Source organism: Culex quinquefasciatus, chromosome 2, assembly GCF_015732765.1.
Source record: "Culex quinquefasciatus strain JHB chromosome 2, VPISU_Cqui_1.0_pri_paternal, whole genome shotgun sequence".
Lineage (NCBI taxonomy): Eukaryota > Metazoa > Arthropoda > Insecta > Diptera > Culicidae > Culex > Culex quinquefasciatus.
This window is the reverse complement of record NC_051862.1, coordinates 122,128,348-122,146,554: the sequence shown is the minus strand read 5'-3', so window position 1 is coordinate 122,146,554 and position 18,207 is coordinate 122,128,348. Positions and strand designations below refer to the sequence as shown.

At 45.1% G+C, this 18,207-nt stretch overlaps 4 protein-coding genes across 9 annotated transcripts in view; 2 read left to right on the top strand and 2 right to left on the bottom strand.

Annotated features, from left to right (window-relative positions):
- LOC6034152 (adenylyl cyclase-associated protein 1) overlaps positions 1-10,536 on the top strand; it is a 66,505-nt gene extending 55,969 nt beyond the window's left edge. For 4 of the 6 annotated variants that reach the window (XM_038258347.1, XM_038258348.1, XM_038258349.1 and 1 more), the window contains 6 exons: positions 2,907-3,579; positions 8,079-8,635; positions 8,698-8,927; positions 8,994-9,143; positions 9,215-9,361; positions 9,442-10,536. In XM_038258347.1, the coding sequence (XP_038114275.1) occupies positions 2,907-3,579; positions 8,079-8,635; positions 8,698-8,927; positions 8,994-9,143; positions 9,215-9,361; positions 9,442-9,525 (1,841 nt within the window). In that variant the 3' untranslated portion in view covers positions 9,526-10,536. Of the gene's footprint in view, positions 1-2,906; positions 3,580-8,078; positions 8,636-8,697; positions 8,928-8,993; positions 9,144-9,214; positions 9,362-9,441 lie in introns of those variants that run through there. The other 2 variants (XM_038258351.1, XM_038258352.1) reach the window with 2 other exon arrangements.
- A 2,382-nt stretch (positions 10,537-12,918) lies between these two features.
- On the bottom strand, positions 12,919-14,924 carry LOC6034151 (dolichyl-diphosphooligosaccharide--protein glycosyltransferase subunit 1). Its single transcript, XM_001844458.2, has 2 exons — positions 14,160-14,924; positions 12,919-14,058 (listed from the first exon to the last, which is right to left on the bottom strand). The coding sequence occupies exons 1-2, from the start codon at positions 14,734-14,736 to the stop codon at positions 13,256-13,258; spliced, it is 1,380 nt and encodes a 459-aa protein (XP_001844510.1). The 5' UTR covers positions 14,737-14,924; the 3' UTR covers positions 12,919-13,255.
- Positions 14,925-14,988: 64 nt separating this feature from the next.
- LOC6034150 (DNA-directed RNA polymerases I and III subunit RPAC1) lies at positions 14,989-16,158 on the top strand. The gene has a single exon (XM_001844457.2). The coding sequence runs from the start codon at positions 15,133-15,135 to the stop codon at positions 16,138-16,140; it is 1,008 nt and encodes a 335-aa protein (XP_001844509.2). The 5' UTR covers positions 14,989-15,132; the 3' UTR covers positions 16,141-16,158.
- On the bottom strand, positions 16,145-17,618 carry LOC6034149 (zinc finger protein 501). Its single transcript, XM_038253267.1, has 2 exons — positions 17,452-17,618; positions 16,145-17,390 (listed from the first exon to the last, which is right to left on the bottom strand). Exons 1-2 carry the CDS (start codon positions 17,560-17,562, stop codon positions 16,203-16,205), a joined length of 1,299 nt encoding a protein of 432 aa, XP_038109195.1. The 5' UTR covers positions 17,563-17,618; the 3' UTR covers positions 16,145-16,202.
- Between the last annotated feature and the right edge of the window lie 589 nt (positions 17,619-18,207).

Genomic DNA, 18,207 nt, shown 5'->3' with positions numbered 1-18,207 from the left:
AATTATGTTCAATTTATCGATTTTCTATGTTTTTTTTTAACATTAGTCGATCTATAAACTGTTCTGAATATGAGGGATGACTGTAATCTGATCATAATATTTATCATTTCTGACAGATATCGTCCTAACCTCTCCACCACTCGCCAAGAGGTTGCTGTGTCTTATCCCTCACCATGTCCAAATCCATGATAGAGCTTTCAGATCAAAGAGCAAAAAATAAACAATCTTGGTTTTGGACATAGGTGCTCACATAATTGGCAAATACAATTTTAAAATAATATTGAATTTGATTTAAATAACTGCTTTTTGGCCGCAATGTCTTTTTTACGGCTAAAAATTATTAAATATTTTGCGTTCTGTGAACAAGCATTCAAAAAAAGCAGTTTAGAGTTTTATTCGCCCACTTTAATTTATGATCGGCCGCGATAGAATATGGGTCAAAACCTTGTTTACATTTTAAACCTTTGTTTGCATTTCAAACCAGATTTTAAATAGTCCTTGCGAATGGAGTATAATAATTATTATTTTTTTCAAATTCTACACGCAGAAAAATGTTTTGTAGAATCAGCCTGTACGAGGTTTGAATCAACAAAAAATTTGTTGAATATTGTGGATTTAGCTCGTAGCTGGATTTTCTGGCATCTTCTCACGGTCATTGGAAACGGTCTTGGATAGACCTAGGGGTTCCCAGTTGGAGTGAAAAAGTTCAATTTATAGAAAAATTATGGATTATAATTTTGATTTTTTATCAATTCTCCGACATCAGGAATAATTGTTTGAACAGGCTCGCATTTTTTTTAATCGATCGGAAAAATATTATTTTTCTTGAAAAACTTTCATTTTTAATCACATAACCACCTCTAATTCTGGCTCGATGCCGCCATCATGCGACCGCGTGCTCCGTTTGTTTGTCAACAAAGCTGCAGCTGGATGGTGAGACGAAGTGAGGGGGGAGAGATTTTGACATTTTTATGCCCGCATCTGGCCCGCCGCCTATTACGTCGGTCGTTGAGCCGACGGTCATTTTCAACGACCGAGTCCAGCTAGGAACTGATCGTACAATATAATCAACAACAAAAAACTGCGTTGAAACAAACCTTGCTTTTCTCAATTCCACAAAAGTCTTTTGTTGTTTTGAAAAAGCTACTTTGACGTTTAGCGTTGATTCAACAAAAATCATGATTTTCAAATTAACGAAACGTTTTGTTGATTCAAATATGCTTTATTTTTCTGCGTGTGTGTGTGTGGTCCAATCCAATATCTGCCAACCGGTAGCGAAATTATGGGAAAGTATAATTTGTACCAGACTTTGTATATGCCGAATTGCTGATACATCTTATCTCAGTCCCGGGTATTAGGTGGTGATAGCCCTCGCGCTGCTTCCAACGACCCGTTTCAGAATGACAGAGCTCCCTTGCGGACCAATTCCGAGGTCGCTGGGCATTGTTCGGCCCCGCCTGAACATAGAAGCAAGCATCTGAAGGAAACTCGATCTATATTTAGACTTCCAATCCCGTCAGGCAAATCAGGGATCAGCGCGTATTTAATATGAGAAGATAACATGTTTCAACACTACGGATCAATTCACTGCTAGAGTGTAAACCTTCTGATGGCTGACTGCTTAGCGTCCCTGACCACCAATCCAAAGTTGTGAGTTCGAATCTCACCTGATTCTGTTTCGTTTTTGTTTATATTCAAAGTTCCAATTCCTGATTCCAAATTTCAAAGGTACCGACCGGGATTTGATCCCTGAACCTCTTCTGCTTATGCTTTATTTTTCTGCGTGTACTTAAAAATCTAGAGGAGCGGGTAATGCTCAGAATCTTCACATGACAAAATCTCACCGCCTGCTTCATCGAATTTACATCACTTGTTAGCTCACTGTTTGATAAATGTGGTTATCAAAACTATGTTTCTGCCAATTAATTTGAGTGTTTTGGCAGACTTTGCAGATATAAACACATTTTTTTTTTATCAAAATCAACAAGAATAATTCACTAGTTTTGAGGTTGTGTCGTCGTATGCTTAAAGCTTTCCTTTTTAACTGTGCCATCCGAATTATTATCCGCTTTAATATATTTTTCCACAACTTCCTTATCGCCCTGCAAACAGCAAACCAGTTTAGTTTTTCCAGTAATAAAAAAAGCAAGTGAAAAGGGATAGCAAAACTCGATACGCAAACACGACACTTTTCCGTCCGTCCGTCCATGTTTGTGCTGGTTATTCGTGTGTAATCTGTTTACACAGCTACTTCCAGTTATATGACCATTCCAAGTGCGGTGGTGGCGATGGTCACCCGAGTAAACATCCCCAAAAGACGAAGTAGAACGAGTGCGCAATCCTTTTGTTGAAGGTGATGGTCTCCGCACGTGGGCCATAATTAGGGTAGTAAAGGGATTAGTTTGGCTGGGATTGTGTGTGTGTTTTCATATGGTCATTAGTATAAGATTAGGGGGGTTTGGTACGTTTCATGTGTTGGTGTAATTATGTTTCAGTTATTAACGTGACATTGTTTTTGAACCACTTTCTCATATCCTTAGATATCTTCCAGGTTTAAAGGTTGAATGATCTGCAACTTTAAAGGTTAAACAAATTTCAGCATCCTACACTGTTATGACTACATTTCCACCGAATTAAGCTCAGATTCATGGTGGTAGAAATCTGAGCAGAATCTCATTTCGTCCCACACGCTCGTCCTTTTGAAATGTTATCTAAATGTTTGCTGTTTTTGTGAGTCAGCACAGAACAAAATGCTAATGCAAGGACTTGTGTGGTTCACATTACACCAAAAATTTCCCCGTCACTCGGTGTTTCGTGATCAAAAAATGTTATTCTGATTACTTTATCGTTTCGTGAAAGTTTTTCTCAAGCTTTTTCTAACAATTGATTTCTTGATTTCTCCCCAGATTGTGATCCCGACTTCAAACCCTCGTCATCCCGTGAGCTCGAGCACCTGATTGACCGTCTGGAGCGAATAGTTGACCGCCTGGAACGTACCGTGTCGGCACGGGAACTCGAAGAAACGCGTCGCATCCTGAAAGACGTTTGTAACGCCGGCAAGCAGGTTGTAGGCACGTCCGGAAGCAACACCGAGGAGAACAACACCACCGGAACCGGCACCGAGGAGGACGACAAACTGCTCGACTCCAACTGTTCGGCCAACGACAACGATCTGCCCACGGTTCTTCCCTCAACGCCACCCCCGTCGGCATCGTACCTGCACCAACAGCTGGACAGTCTCGAGGCGACCTTGTTCCCCGAACTCACTCCGACAACCGCCGCCAAGGAAGAAGACGACGTTCTGCCAACGGTCCTCGCGCAAGTAGTACTAGATAACACAAATAATAGCCCTAGCAATAGTAACGATCAACGGCACCACCATTCAGTATTAGAACCGGATTTTCCCCCACCGCCGCCCGTTTTCTGCAACGAACCACCTCCTCCCCCAAGGACGTCGACAATGAGTGTGAACGCGTACGAGGACATTCTGCTCGGCTCGCTGGCCAACTTCCTGGCGCTGTCGGCCAAGATCGGTGGCGATGTGGCCGCGCAGGCCGACCTGGTCAAGCAGGCGTTTGAGTAAGTTTCGGTTTTATTACTAGTAGCATAGACAAACAGACGGAAATTTATATTTACCTCCACCAATGAAAAATTGCACGATCAATTGGAATGTCCCATGTCATATTTTTATCAATAAGCCTACAACTTCAATGTTATTCATGCCCAAATTTGCGCAAAGATCTGACACACATGCCTGTAATGTTGAAAGTAATCGCCTTAGTGCCTCAAAAATCGTCATTTTTGAAAAATACTTTTTAACCTTCTCCCGGGGAGATATTTACCGAACCATACGATTTTTCCCGTGTTCAGGAGGTAATTTTGAGCAACTTTTGCTCTACGAAAAACTTTACGTCTTTTGTTTTATTTTTAGTTTTTTAATTTGCATTTATCATGTTTAGTTAATGTTTGTTATTGGTTGTGCACGTTTTTCACATTTTCAGCTATAGAATGATACAATTAGTCTGGGACAACAATTACTGCATACTTCTTTTTACTTAAAATTTAAGAAATGTTAGTAAAAAATACAGCCAAAGTTGACCCCTAAAAAATTACATTTTTGAAAACATTGGCAAAGTCACATAAAACAATCCTAACTTCCAACCCTAAAATTTACGGAATTTTTAAGAGTTATTCTTTCCAATGCCTTTTGCCTTCCTCACCTCACTGAGGCAAGGCTATAAAATCACTTGAAAAATGAACTTCTTAAATACACCTCCTAGATATACCTTCACGTATACCTATCGACTCAGAAACAAATTCTGAACAAATGTATGTGAGGATGTGTGTAGACACGATTTTTTTCCACACGATTTTCTCAGAACTGACTGAACCGAATTTGGCCGAATCCGCCTTATTCTGTTCGTTTTGGGGTCCCCTAAGACCCTTTTAAATTTTATTCTGTTTAGTGAAGTACTTTTAAAGTTATGCCATTGAAAAGTTTTTTTGTAGATACAAAAAAGGGTGATTTTTTGCATAACCCTAAAAGGCCGGGTCTTTTTGTTTACGTGCGAGAGTCGCGCCAGATGCGAAACGCCTGGTTGCCATATTGCTTCAAATGAGAGTCTGCATGTTTTCTGGAAAAGTCTGTATCAGGTATATTTTTTCATAAACTTATTTTCATTATTACTTTGTAAATGTGAGGAAGGCACCACCCACCTAATGGTGGATTAACAAACGTTTTAAATATCAAACATTAGTTGAAAAATTGATTTTTGGCGAATTTTCAGATCGAAGCCCGTCTACCCACTGAGAATTTTAGCTCGAGCCTCGACTCGATTCATGTGTAACATAACTATCTTTTTGGGAGATTAGCCAGAGACCGAACTACTTCAGTTGAGTGTTTGCAATAGAATGAATTTTATTTTGGACTGTCGTTCCATTACACCTCCGACTCCCCTATTCGTAGTCTACTGTGATCTGATCTTCGTCGTCTTCCATTACTCCTCCTCGACGTGATCCGGTAGTAGACCGATTTCTTCACGCAGCATCTTGATCCGCAGGTTCTGCAACGGCTTCGTAAGAATATCTGCCAACATCTTCTCAGTCGGGCAGTACTGCAGATCGATCATCTTCTTCTCTTTCAGGTCGCGAACGTAGAAGTATCGGGTTTCGATGTGCTTCGTCCGCTTCTCAATCTGGTTGCCTTCTGCAGCTTTGATTGTCCTCGTAGATCGGCACAGCTCGGTTGATCTTGATCCCGAACTCACCCAGCAGCATCTGCATCCAGATCAGCTCCTTGCATCCTTCAGTCAGCGCCACCAGTTCAGCTTCCGTTGATGACAGCGCTACACAGCTCTGCTTCCGGGAACCCCAGCTGACGAGTCCGCCGCCAAAACGCACCAGATATCCAGAGTTAGATTTCCGGTCCCGGTGGTCGCCTGCCCAGTCTGCATCCACGTACATCTCCAGTCCTGCACCGGTAGATCCCAAGTGCAGTTTGTGATCGCTCGTCCCCTTCAGATAGCGTAGCACTCGCTTTGCCTCTTGCCAATCCAGCTGCGTCGGACGACTCGACTTCTGAGCAAGAATCGATGTGCTAACGGCAATGTCCGGTCGGGTGTGAACAGCTACGTACAGCAGACCTCCGATCAAGCTCAAATAATCGGTGTTGTTGGGTAGCTGATCGTTCTCCTCCTTCTGATGTAGGTAGGCTGGATCCAAGGGAATCTTCGATTTCTTGGCATCCTCCAGACCGAATCGACTTGCCATCTTGTTCATGTACTTCTGCTGGTTCAACTTGAATCCATCGGCCGCTCGCTCAACTTCCATTCCCAGGAAATGCTTCAGATCTCCGAGGTTCGTAACGGTGAAGTGCTGTTGCAGGCCGTTGAATATAGCTTCAAACTCCTCCTCAGTCTCGGCAGCGATCACCATGTCGTCCACGTAGATGATGATGTACGCTGTCGACCTTCCGGTCTTCCGAACGTAGAGGCACGGATCAGCCTTCGCCTGGCTGAAGCCCAGTTGCTTGAAAACTGCGTCGATCTTGTGGTTCCACACTCGAGCGGATTGTTTGAGCCCGTACAGACTCTTCTTCAATCGACACACAGTAAATATTGACGTCTCCGGTTGTGTATCCTGCAGGCTGCTTCATGTAGATGGTCTCCTCCAACTTGCCATGAAGGTACGCTGTCTTGACGTCCACGTGCTTTGCCACCATCTTCCGACGGCTAGCGATTGTCAGCAGGATCCGGAACGTTTCTTGTCTGACCACAGGTGCGAAAACTTCGTCGAAGTCCACGCCAAACTTCTGGGTGAAGCCCTGTGCCACGAGTCTGGCCTTGTGCCGCACGATGTTGCCCTTCTCGTCCTCCTTGGTCTTGAACGCATTTACATCCGATCGCCTTGCGATCCGGGGCAGCTGGACCAGCTCCCACGTGCCGTTCTCCATGAGTGATCGGTACTCATCGTCCATCGCGTCCTTCCACAGCTTCGCATCGCCACGTTTCATCGCCTCTGCCGGTGTAACGGGATCTCGACCCTTCGTGGACTGACGTCTGGCTGCAAGTCCAACTAGTGTATCGTCCGAGTTCTCGTCTCCACTTGTTTCCGAGTCCGAAACGATCTCGTCATATCCAGAGTTGGCTGTGAATGATGGAAATGACAGGCCTTTGCTCGACAGAATAAAATCTTTGAACTTACCTGGAAGACTGCGCTCCCGACCGCTGCGCAACAACGCCGGTGACCCAGGCGGATGTAATGGTCGCGAGGGGAGCGCATTAGTTGAAAAATTGATTTTTGGCGAATTTTCAGATCGAAGCCCGTCTACCCACTGAGAATTTTGGCTCGAGCCTCGACTCGATTCATGTGTAACATAACTATCAGCACCTTTTTATAACATTGGAAATTGAACCAATAGTTTTCAAGGTGTGCCGAATTGTAGAAGTGTAATAATTTGACAAGCAGACTTTATATTGTTTTTAATGAGTTTCCGAACAAAGTACACTCAAACCCCGATGGTTTGACATCAACTGTTGTCAAACGGCTTTTTAGTTAGACGCCACTTTTACACAGAGTTCACAAACACTACCAAACGTTTGTTCTTATAGTGTGCGCGAGAGCCGTGTAAAAAGTGACAGTTCGTCATTTTTTAGTTTGACTTTGACCAACCAACGGGGTACAAACTAAAAAAGTGTCAAACGAAAAAGTGACCAACCAGTGTATAGATTTCATACAAAGTAAACTTAAAAATGTAAATAATGTCAAAATCGTCAAATATTTTTGTGGGAGGGTCATCAAATATTTTGTGACTGAAAAAAAACATATTTCGGTAAAAATAACCTAAACACCTCAACTAAAAAAGTGCTGAGTTTGGAATTCCTATATTTTTTTTTTTGCTGAACGTTGCCATGTTTCTCTCCTATAGCTGGGTGAGGAAAAGAAAAGGAATGTTTCAAAATCTACGACAAGCCCAGCCAGTTTCCTAAAACAGGTAATAGACTATAACAAACAAACAAACATACTCGCAAACTTGTTTGCGGCAAGCTTACTTAAACAACCAAACAACAACAAAAACTTTTTTGTTTGTTTGTCTTAGTCTAATACCCGCTTAGGTTAATGGATTGTAGATAGCCGTTACTGAATCCTTTTCCAACGAACAAAGAATTTGTATGACGTTGATTCATAGTTGCAACCGAAAGCATCTAAAACGGTTAAACAATTCCAAAGATAAAGGCTTCCAAAGTTGAGGGTTCAAAATGGACTTTTTTTTGGAAATCCGGATTTGGGAAGGTCAGGTGGTTAGAAGTAAATTTGGCCGATTGCATCGTAAAGTGCATCTGGAATGACCCGAGGGACAGGAGTGTATGTTTTTTTTTTATACGGGTACTTCCGGTATCCGGAAATGGATCATATTTTCACAAAAGTTGTATGTTGATTATAAATAAAGTCTGAAAATTTAAGAATTCATTTCGTTCCTGAGATATTCTTGATTGAATATTGCGTTCTGACAGGCTCAAAGAACAGCGCCGGGTTAATATTAGTCGGTGTTACTCACATACTTCCCTCTTCTCTTGCAGTGTGCAATTCGCGTTCGTGCGCACCGCCGCCGACTCGGCCGCCCCGGCCACCGCCGACCTGCAGAACCTGCTGAAGCCAACGTCGGACCAGATCTCCGCCATCCAGAGCTACCGCGAGAAGCACCGCACGTCTCCGTTCTTCAACCACCTGTCCGCCATCAGCGAGAGCATCCCCGCCCTCGGATGGGTCTGCGTGGCGCCCACTCCCGGACCGTACGTCAAGGAGATGAACGACGCCGGCCAGTTCTACACGAACCGTGTGCTCAAGGACTGGAAGGAGAAGGACTCGACGCACGTTGAGTGGGCCCGGGCGTGGGTCCAGACGCTGACCGAACTTCAGGCGTTCATCAAGCAGCACCACACGACCGGACTGGTGTGGGCTGGCAAGAACAAAGCGACCGCCGGAGGTGCTGGAGCTCCTCCACCACCACCACCATGCGGTCTGCCGCCACCACCGCCGGTCATGCCGATGGCCGATCTGTCCATCGCGGGGGGCGCCGGCGACGATCGGAATGCGCTGTTTGCTCAAATCAACCAGGGCGCGGACATCACCAAGGGTGAGTTCTTATGACGCCTTAGATATTCCACGATTCTACAACCCGCCCACTCTCTTCCGCAGGACTTAAAAAGGTCACGTCCGACATGCAGACCCACAAGAACCCCGGCCTGCGCTCCGGACCGGCCCCGTACAAGGCACCATCGAGTATTAGCAACGGCTCAGCGACGAAGGCCGTGGCAGCCCCGGCGGCCAAACCACCGACGTTTGTTCGCGACGGCAAGAAGTGGCTCATCGAGTACCAGAAGGGCAACACCGGCCTCCTGGTCGAGGACGCCGAGATGAACAATGTGGTAAGTGGAGACGCGGTTCGCTCCTCTCGGACCATCTTTTTACGAGTTATTCTACTGCTTCCACAGGTGTACATGTTCCGTTGCGAGAACTCGACCCTCCAGATCAAGGGGAAAATCAACAGCGTTGTGATGGACTCGTGCAAGAAGTGCTCGCTCGTCTTCGACAGTCTGGTCGCGTCGGCCGAGTTTGTCAACTGCCAGAGCGTTCAGATGCAGGTAAGTGGAGGCAGAGTTCCCTCCTCTACAGGTTCAAGATTGTAATCATTTTTTGTTTATTTCTGGGACAGGTCCTCGGCAAGGTTCCCACCATCTCCATCGACAAGACGGACGGGTGCCAGATGTATCTGTCGGCGGACTCGCTCGCCGTGGAGATCGTCAGCTCCAAGTCGTCCGAGATGAACGTGATGATCCCGAAGGGCACGAACGGTGATTATGTAAGTATAACATAAATTTAAAATTTAAATAAAAAAAAAAATTTCCAAACACCTTCAAAAATTTCTCTCTCATTTTCCAGACGGAACAACCCATCCCGGAGCAGTTCAAGACGTTGATCAAGGGCCAAAGCTTGAACACCACCTGCGTGGAGAGTCTTGGTTAAATCGCCGCCGGTGGAAAGTTTTTTACAAATTTTCTAGCGCGCAAAGCAAGAGAGAGAGAAAAACAAGCAACTAAATCAATATCATTTAAAACAAAAAAGAGTAAAAGAAGCAAACAAAATGCGAGTAATTAAACTAAGAACCAACAGTTAAGTAAATTTTATACAACAGAAACAAGTAAACAAAAACAAAGCTCACTAACATTTACGCAACTCATCTTTGACGCTGTCGCTAGTCATTTCTTGGTTCCGGTTCGACGTCGAAAATATGCGCGCGTTCGTTTCCTCTTTGTTTCAATTTCAGTCAGTCAGTTCAGCTGTCGTCTTCCCCGTGTCTTTCTTTTCCCCATCCCCATCAGCCAGTCAGTGAGATTCGCATTAACATTAGATAAAATAAAATTTTGCATGCATTTAACACAGTCGGTCCCAACTCACATATAATATATTGCGAAAGTTTGTACCAAAACAACAGTAGTTATGAATCACACATGTAACCCGTTGATGTCCTATTAAAATTGACAAATTATCTGGAGATAAAAGAGACAGAAAGTGCTTCAAAACTCTGTTCTATTAGGCAATGTTGAAAATTATCTTTGCGAACAAAAAACACGCCTCAATTTCTTTTTTTCAAAAACAATCGCAAACCCTCACAAGAAAAAGGGGTTCACTGCTTGCACAACTGTTCGTCCTTCATAAAGCAAAATAGTGAAATGAATTTAATAGCAGTATCGAAACCCAACAAATAAAAAGCAACAACACACAAACACATTCATACGTACCCATAAACTAACCCGGTTTTTAAAGCAGTGAGTGAAGGTTAAGAGTAAGTTGGAAAAGAAGAAAAGAGAGAAACTCAAAAGAAGAAGAAAAAGAAAAAAAGTGCAGTGCAAAATCGAGGCATGTGTTTTACGACGAAAAATCTAAGCAAATAAATTATGGAAGAGTTTTTTGAAACTGATTTGTATTTTAAAAAGCAGTAAACTACCTACAAAATACATAACGGAATAAAACAAACTGGTCGGAACTACCTCAATAATTCGAAAAATTCCCGTAATTAGTGCCCTTAAAACGTTACTTATCCCACCTTATTTTTTAAACTTCATCATCCCGGTACGAGAATCGAACTCACGACCTCTGGATTGGAAACCCAGCACGCACATTCTAAGTGGTATGGCTAAATGCTCTTCATTTTTATTGTATTTTCTGTTTTATTATTAACTGATCATATTTATTTTATTTACTTCAAATTTCAAATTTTACATTTTTGGATTGAATAGAATACATTTTAGAAAAAAACAAAAACAAAAATCACTTTAACCTTCACCCGTTGATACTGGTTGGTTTTCCCTCGGTTGCTGACTGAAGCCTGGAGGTGTTGTATTCTCTGCAACTTTTTGCCGCTGATTCAACGGCAATGGCTGCAGATTTGGAACCACTCGAGCAGGTCCCGCTCCTGGCGACGCCAAAGCAGGAAAATGAAAGTGGTGGTGTTTTGCGACAATTTGGTTGGTGCCTCGTCGTCGCTTGCTGCCGAATTTTCACAAACTCAGCTCGTTTTGGGCAGCTTCGATTCTTGGTCGAATGGTAGCCGCCGGAATTGAAGCATTTCGCTTCGATGTTCTCGTTGATTGTTTCGCAAGCTTGGGTTTGTGCTCACCTCCGCAGGTTGCACAACGACTTTTGATGAAACAGTTCCTTCCACCATGTCCAAACTGCAAACAACTTCGAACTGCTTTCAGCTCAGACGGCGTTGTACATCCTTTCTCGAGATGAACCAGGTACAGTTGATCACGAAAGATTAGTGTGATGAAAATGGGTATATTTCCTCTACATCAACTTTTGATTACATTTTTGTCAAAGATTTCGCAGGCCAAGGATTGATACCTAAGAGCATGCAATGGCACTGACCTTGTTGCGTGCTCTTCGGTTGACGTCCACGTAAGGAACATCCTGGAAGGAGCGTAACTAACTACATCCGTAGTTCTGTTAGATCATCCGAATTATCTTGATCAGAACAGTATAGCTCTGGTTCCTTGCGAGTGTCCTATTTTCTTACCTCCACGTTGGCTTGGTTTTCATGATGACCTAGCTGGTGGCCTGTGGAAACGGATCGTAAACCTTTGACCACCGCGGGTCAGAGTCGAGACGGCTAAAAGAAAGGGGCGCGACAATGTGGGAAAGGGAAGTAATTTGTGATTGTAGACGGTATTGTTTTGATTCGCAGTATGTTGAGTCAACTGCTGTGGATGTACCTGAAACATCGCACAACGGGGTTTCTCTTCTCTTCATTCTCAGCTACCACCTATCTTCTATTTTTATTTTGCTCTTCTGATTCCCAATTCTTCACTGATTCTTCTATTTAATATCCAACATTTGATTTTAATTTTACTAACTTTTGATTCTCTTATCTCTCAAAGCTTTTCCACTCTTTTCTATCAATTGATACTGCTGTAACAAACTTTGTTTTGTTTTTTTTTCCTTAAAAATATATTTTTTTTAATGTCTATTTATCATTCGCCTAATCTTTTTTGATTTTATTGCGAATTTATTTATTTCAATAATTTTTTATCTGTCCTATAAATTATCATTACTATAATCTAAGCTTGTTTTGTATCTCTATTTATTAACTATTGTCTAATTTTACATCTAATACATCTAGCTTATCATTTTTATTCTTCAAAATACGCTCATCATTCTCTTACTATTGATACTTGATTTTTATAAAATAAATTCTCTTTTACTGTCTATTGTTTTCAATCTTCACCCTTTTTTTCAAAAAAGTGAGGTTTGAGCCCTTACTCAATTTATGGAATGGTTAAAGGATTAACACAAATATTACTATTGTATTTTTGGTAAACTTTTATAACATGCTTAGGACCAAAAATTGTAACAAAACACCGCGACAAAAGAAATAGCAACAGATAAACACGATTCAACATTAGGCAAGATTTCAGGAGAAAACAATACACAGTAAAAAACAATTAGTTTTTGAATTCAAACTAAAAATAAAACAGTTTTTGTTTTAATGAAAGTTGATAGGCACACTATAAATGGTTAGGCGCTTATACTTACATCAAACCCTACTTAATGTACCACCCCCGGCCGAGTTAAAATGCGTAACCGGAAAAGAAGGTGTGCATGCCTGGCACGAACACTCAAAGCGTGTTCTAGCGTGCTGCTCGTACTGACTCAGATCAAGGGTGAGATGTAGGTGTAAGGGCAGTGCGTGTTCGTCGCGAACCTAGTGCATAAGATCGGTCAAGGCCCGTTCTTACACTGAAAATTGCGAATTGCGAATAAACAAATGAAGAAAAACATAAAACAAAAGAAGTAGGAAAGGTTTTTCGTAAAAGATTAAAGAATGTAATATCTGCATATAAAAAAAAGAAGACATTCGTCCTAAGAGTTACAAACTTTATTGTTTCTCATGTTATTCGCTCCCAATCACATCAGTTCTGTTCCTAGCAGACGACGACGACGACGACGATGTTGTTCGGTTGGATTTCGGTCTGAAATGTTATTTTATGTCTCTTTGTTTCACTTTCACTCACAACTTGTGCAACTGGAACACTCTACGGATTGCCTAAGTTAAAGCTTGGCGGCTCGTCCCGCAACGTGAGATTTTTATCTGTTTCTGTTGGTTAAAAACTAGGAATTGTGAAGAAGAAATGCACGGTGAAGAAGTTTTGCGTAAAACGGCTACTCTCTACTGCGCTCTAGTGCTTAATGGAATTTAGTCTTTGTGGAGGTGCTGCTCCTTCTCCTTGATGATGGAAAAGTCCAGCCGCATCCAGATGATGACGAGCACGAAGAGAACGTACAAGAAGCCGACCACGAGCAGCGGTTCCTGCAGCATCATTACGCGGCTAAAGTTGTACTTAAGGTTAAAGTCACCGATGTGGTTTTCGACGACGTTTTTCTTGCTGAACGAGATCACCGGCCGGCCGAACGTGTCCAGGTAGGTGTAGTGGAGCGTGTCGGGGTTGCGCGTGACCGAATACGGCGCGATTAGCTTCACGTTGGTGGAACCCTCCGGCAGGATGATCTTGGTGGTTACTTCGTCCACGACCATGTCGTCAAAGATGTGATCGACGACGCGCATCTTGAGCAGGAAGTTGTCTCCGTTCTGGAACAGATACTCGAAGCTCGGGACGTTGTAACCTAGGGTGTAGTGTGTCTTCCAGCCGCCGAATAGGGGGAAGCGTGGGCGCAGATCCAGCTCGACCGAGTCCTTCAGGACGCGCATCGCCGACGTGCTGATGTTTCCGTTGGTGTCCCGGTAGTAGACGCCGGTGGCGGACGCCGGCAGTAGGGTTTTGTACGATTTGACGCAGGCCTGGTTGGGGCGGGAATCCTTCTGGTAGTCGTAGCGCGAGAAGGCACCCTTGAGGGCGGCCCCCGAGTGGACAATGTCGATGGTTTCCTCGACGGCAATGTTGCCCCAGTGGGACACTTCGATGACGCGCTCGAGCCGGGTGACGGTCATGAAGGGGGTGTAATTCTCGAAGTGGACGGTGATGGGTTCGGTGGAGAAGGCTGGATTGTGGGTGGGGGAGAGAAGGGAGAATTTAGTTGGATTATCGATTTTCTCCGAAAGGGACACAAACAAACTAGTTCTTATCTAACACCATTCTTACCCGCAACATTATCGTAAGGTCCGTACGTGACGGTTGTGTCCGAGTGCACCGCCGGCTTGAACTGGGTGTAGCTTTCGACGTTCCGCGAGCTCAGGTGGACCGTGGTCTTTTGCGTGACGGTCTTGAACGGCGAGTAGACGTACGCGTTGCCAAAGTACTGCACCAGCTGGCGTTCCGTCTGGGCGATCGACGTCGGGTACGGCCGCAGCGACTTGGTGAACACGGTCTCGATGTACACGACCGGGTTGGCGACGCCGGCCGCCGGTGGCAGCGTCATCGAGAAAGTGGCCCCCTTCGGCGAAGCGGTTTCCACCAGTTTCAGCTCCTTCTTGGCGGAATCCTTGGCGGAGATGAAGGCCAGCAGCTCGCGCTCGTCATTCGGCACGATAAACAGATAGCTGGTGATGGGCTTCTTGCTCTTGTGCTCGAGCGTAATTTTGTAGGAAATTTTCACGAGCTGCGAGGTGAGATCGATGGTGCGGTCAACATTTTTGTTTTCGATTTCCACGTCGATGGCGGCCGCGGCACACCCCAAAGTGGCGAGAATCGCTGCCAGCGCGAGCACCGCTCGTGCCATGTTGCTGCCAGAGGGCGGAAGATGCACTACCTTAACCGGAAAACGGACAAAACGCACGCACTGGAACCGTACTTTTCCCCTTTTCGGAAGCTTGCGCCGGCGAAAAAAGAAGCTGTGGAAGGGAGGGACACGCAGTCAGACTGTGTGAGCTGCAAGCCGACACCGCACGAATGACAACTGAAAAACATTGACGTGTACGAACCGACGCAGCCGCAAGGGGACGTTCGTGGGTTACGCAACGCGTGTTTTGGTTAAACATCGCAACGCGATGAAATATGATGACGTTTGCGTACGCAGCCAAAACATTGTTTTGGTTTGCGCCGCGGTGTGACTTCAGAGAGAATCAAAACACGTGAAATTGGAACCGGATCGGAACGTTTTAGTGCGTTAGAAAAGATGCCCGAAGCGATGGAACGGTTGCCGGAAAAGCCTCGAATCTACTTGGAAGAGTACAAGCTGAAGCAGGACGCGAACGATTATGGGCTGGCGGACGATTTCTGGGACTTTGAGCGGTTCAAGAGGCAGCTGCAGATTGTGGTCGTGCGGTACGAGGAAAACGAGCTGGAATTCGACATGATCGGAGTGAGTCCGGCGATTGCGAACGCGTTCCGGCGGTTGATGCTGAGCGAGGTGCCGAGTATGGCCATCGAGAAGGTGCACATCTACAACAACACTTCGATCATCCAGGACGAGGTGCTCGCGCACCGGCTTGGGTTGATTCCGTTGAAGGCGGATCCGCGGCTGTTTGAGTATAAAACCAACGAGGGCGATGCGGCCAACGCGCAGGACACGCTGGAGTTTGAGCTGAAGGTCAAGTGTACCAAGAAGAACAAAGAATCGACCGAGGTGACCAACAACGACAGCATGTACAAGAATCACAGCATCTATTCCGGCCAGATCAAGTGGGTTCCGGTGGGCAACCAGGCGTCCATCTACAAGGAAGCCGACGTGGGACCGATCGACGACGACATCCTGATCAGTCGAATGCGACCTGGCCACGAGTTCGACATCAAACTGTTCGCCGTGAAGGGAGTCGGCAAGGATCACGCCAAGTTCTCGCCGGTGGCCACCGCTTCGTACCGGCTGCTGCCGGAGATCCACCTGAAGCGACCGGTCGTCGGAAACCAAGCGCTGCTGCTGCAAAAGTGCTTTTCGCCTGGGGTGATCGAAATCGACAAGGACGACCAAGCGTACGTGAAGGACGCCCGGTACGACAGCTGCAGCCGGAACGTGTACCGGTATCCGCAGCTGGCGGACAGTGTCACGATGAGTCGCGTCCGGAACCACTTTATCTTCAACGTGGAGTCGCTCGGGGCGCTCAAACCGGACGTGATCTTCGTCGAAGCCGCAAAAGTGCTCAAGAAGAAGTGCAAGATGTTTTTGGATGAAATTAAAGGAAACTAAAGCGTTGGTTTGAAATAATTTTGGTTTATTTCTACGATGACTGTCTTGGCCGGAATAACCTGCTACTGAGAAGATTCTATAACCTCGATTACGCCAAAATCTATTCCAGATCTTCCCTCCCCAACGCTGCTCACTTCCTCCACATTCATCCCATTATCCGGTTGAACTCCTGCGGAACAACGAGTTCGCATGTGCGACTTCAGCGTCGCCTGCTGCCGGAAGTTCTGCTTACAAACCTGGCACTGCCAAGGTTTCTCCTGCGTGTGGATCAATCGATGGCTTTTAAGCACCTTGCTATGGCCAAAACGCAACCCGCAGAACTCACACTCATACGGTCGTTCCGAAGTGTGCGCGTTCCGGAAGTGGACCGCCAGATGACTCTGGGTTTTATAACTCTTTTCACACTCTTTGCACTTGAACGGCTTCAAATTTGTGTGCGACCTCTCGTGAATTTTAAGCTCCGCCGCCGTTTTAAACTTCTTTGCACAACTCAAACACCCAAACCGTTTCACCCCTTCGTGAACCCTCGTCACGTGATTCCTCAACATAATCTCGTTCTTGAACCGCTTCCCACACTCCCCGCACTCAAACGGCATCTCCGTCGAGTGGCACGACATGTGACTCTTCAGCCCGTGCGCCCGCACGAACGACTTCCCGCACAGGTCGCAAACGAACCGCCGCGGGCCGTCCTGATGGCACTTCCGGTGCAGCGTCAGCGAGGTCGCAAACTTGTAACTCTTGCCGCACTCTTGGCAGGTGAACTTTTTCCCCTCCACGTGCTTCAACATGTGACGACGCAGCGCCCGAGCGTTATTAAATTCACCGTTGCAAATCTTGCAAACTTCCGCCTTCAACCCCTGATGAGTGCGCCAGTGCGCTTCAAATCGCTCCATACTGCGGAACTGCATCGGACATTGAGTGCAGGCGATATCGCGACCACTCTTAATCTCGTACACCTCAACGGAGGAGACCTGCTCATCGGGCGAGAAAACCGCGTCGGAACAACCATCCTCAACCGCAACTTCCGCATTTTCAATCCGCACCAAGGAAGGCTCCTCAACCGTTTCCGGAACTTCCTCCTTTTCAATGCTGCTCGTCGCGCCGATTATTTCGAGCTGCTCGTGGCCAAGCCGGAAACTGAGCAGCTCGTTCGTTTCCCAGCACTGCTGGCGAAATTTGGCCCAAGCGGAACACTTTCCGTAGCAGGTGCTGCAGATGTGCTTTGGGAGTTTTGGTTCATCGGAGGAAATCTACAAACAAAATAGCTTTTTGAAAAACTTATCTTACAATTTCAAACTGTGCCGAACTCACCTGGATTCTAACGCAGTCCTCAAACAGCAGGACGGTGGGGTCGTCAAGAAGTTGCAAGGTTTCTTCATCGTTCGATAAGCAGCCCCGGCACCGGTTGGAAAAGTCCATCATTAAATGCGGAAAATCCGGATTACATCCCTGAAAGAAAGCAGTCGCAAGTTGTGGTTCAAAACAAAACAAAGTAATTTTATGGCTGCGTACCTTTTCCTAACCCTTAAATCGACGCCAACATTTCAAAAAGCATCATGTACAAACCATGCGTTTTGAGAAAAACGCATTTGAATGTTGAGCATCCATTTTCAATTCCCATTTTAATATAAAAGCAAAAAAAGATGTTCTAATGATAACAAACGAAGAAAAACGTTGCTTTTATTGATACTTGATCATCCAAATTCAATAAAACATTATTTCCGTAATTTTATTTGAGAAAAACAAACATAACTCCTTTTGAAATCACCAACGTCTATATCACCACAGACAAACAGACGTAAATCATTGAACAAATTTAACGAAAATCCATCAATCACAAAAAAAATGGAAAAAGGTTAGCTAGTAGCTCGATCTGGTGGGCAATACTAGCATTAAGCATCACTGTATATGAGAATTGGTTAGTGTGTGAGTGAACGCGGTCACTCTTGTTGTAGTGAGAGGAGGGAGATTTGTTTACTAACATTTACATTTGTTTACCAACATGTGAGAAGAATGCAAGAAGTTCAAATTCTTAACTCACGCAGACGGTCCACGTCCGCGTCCGAT

Bases quoted from the DNA above. Each gene is read 5' to 3' on its own strand.
- LOC6034151 (XM_001844458.2), bottom strand. From the start codon at position 14,736: ATGGCACGAGCGGTGCTCGCGCTGGCAGCGATTCTCGCCACTTTGGGG. The intron at 14,059-14,159 runs GTAAGAATGGTG...CCCACAATCCAG, and splicing joins ACCTTACGATAATGTTGCGG to CCTTCTCCACCGAACCCATC.
- LOC6034150 (XM_001844457.2), top strand. From the start codon at position 15,133: ATGCCCGAAGCGATGGAACGGTTGCCGGAAAAGCCTCGAATCTACTTG.
- LOC6034149 (XM_038253267.1), bottom strand. From the start codon at position 17,562: ATGATGGACTTTTCCAACCGGTGCCGGGGCTGCTTATCGAACGATGAA. The intron at 17,391-17,451 runs GTGAGTTCGGCA...TTTTGTTTGTAG, and splicing joins AGGACTGCGTTAGAATCCAG to ATTTCCTCCGATGAACCAAA.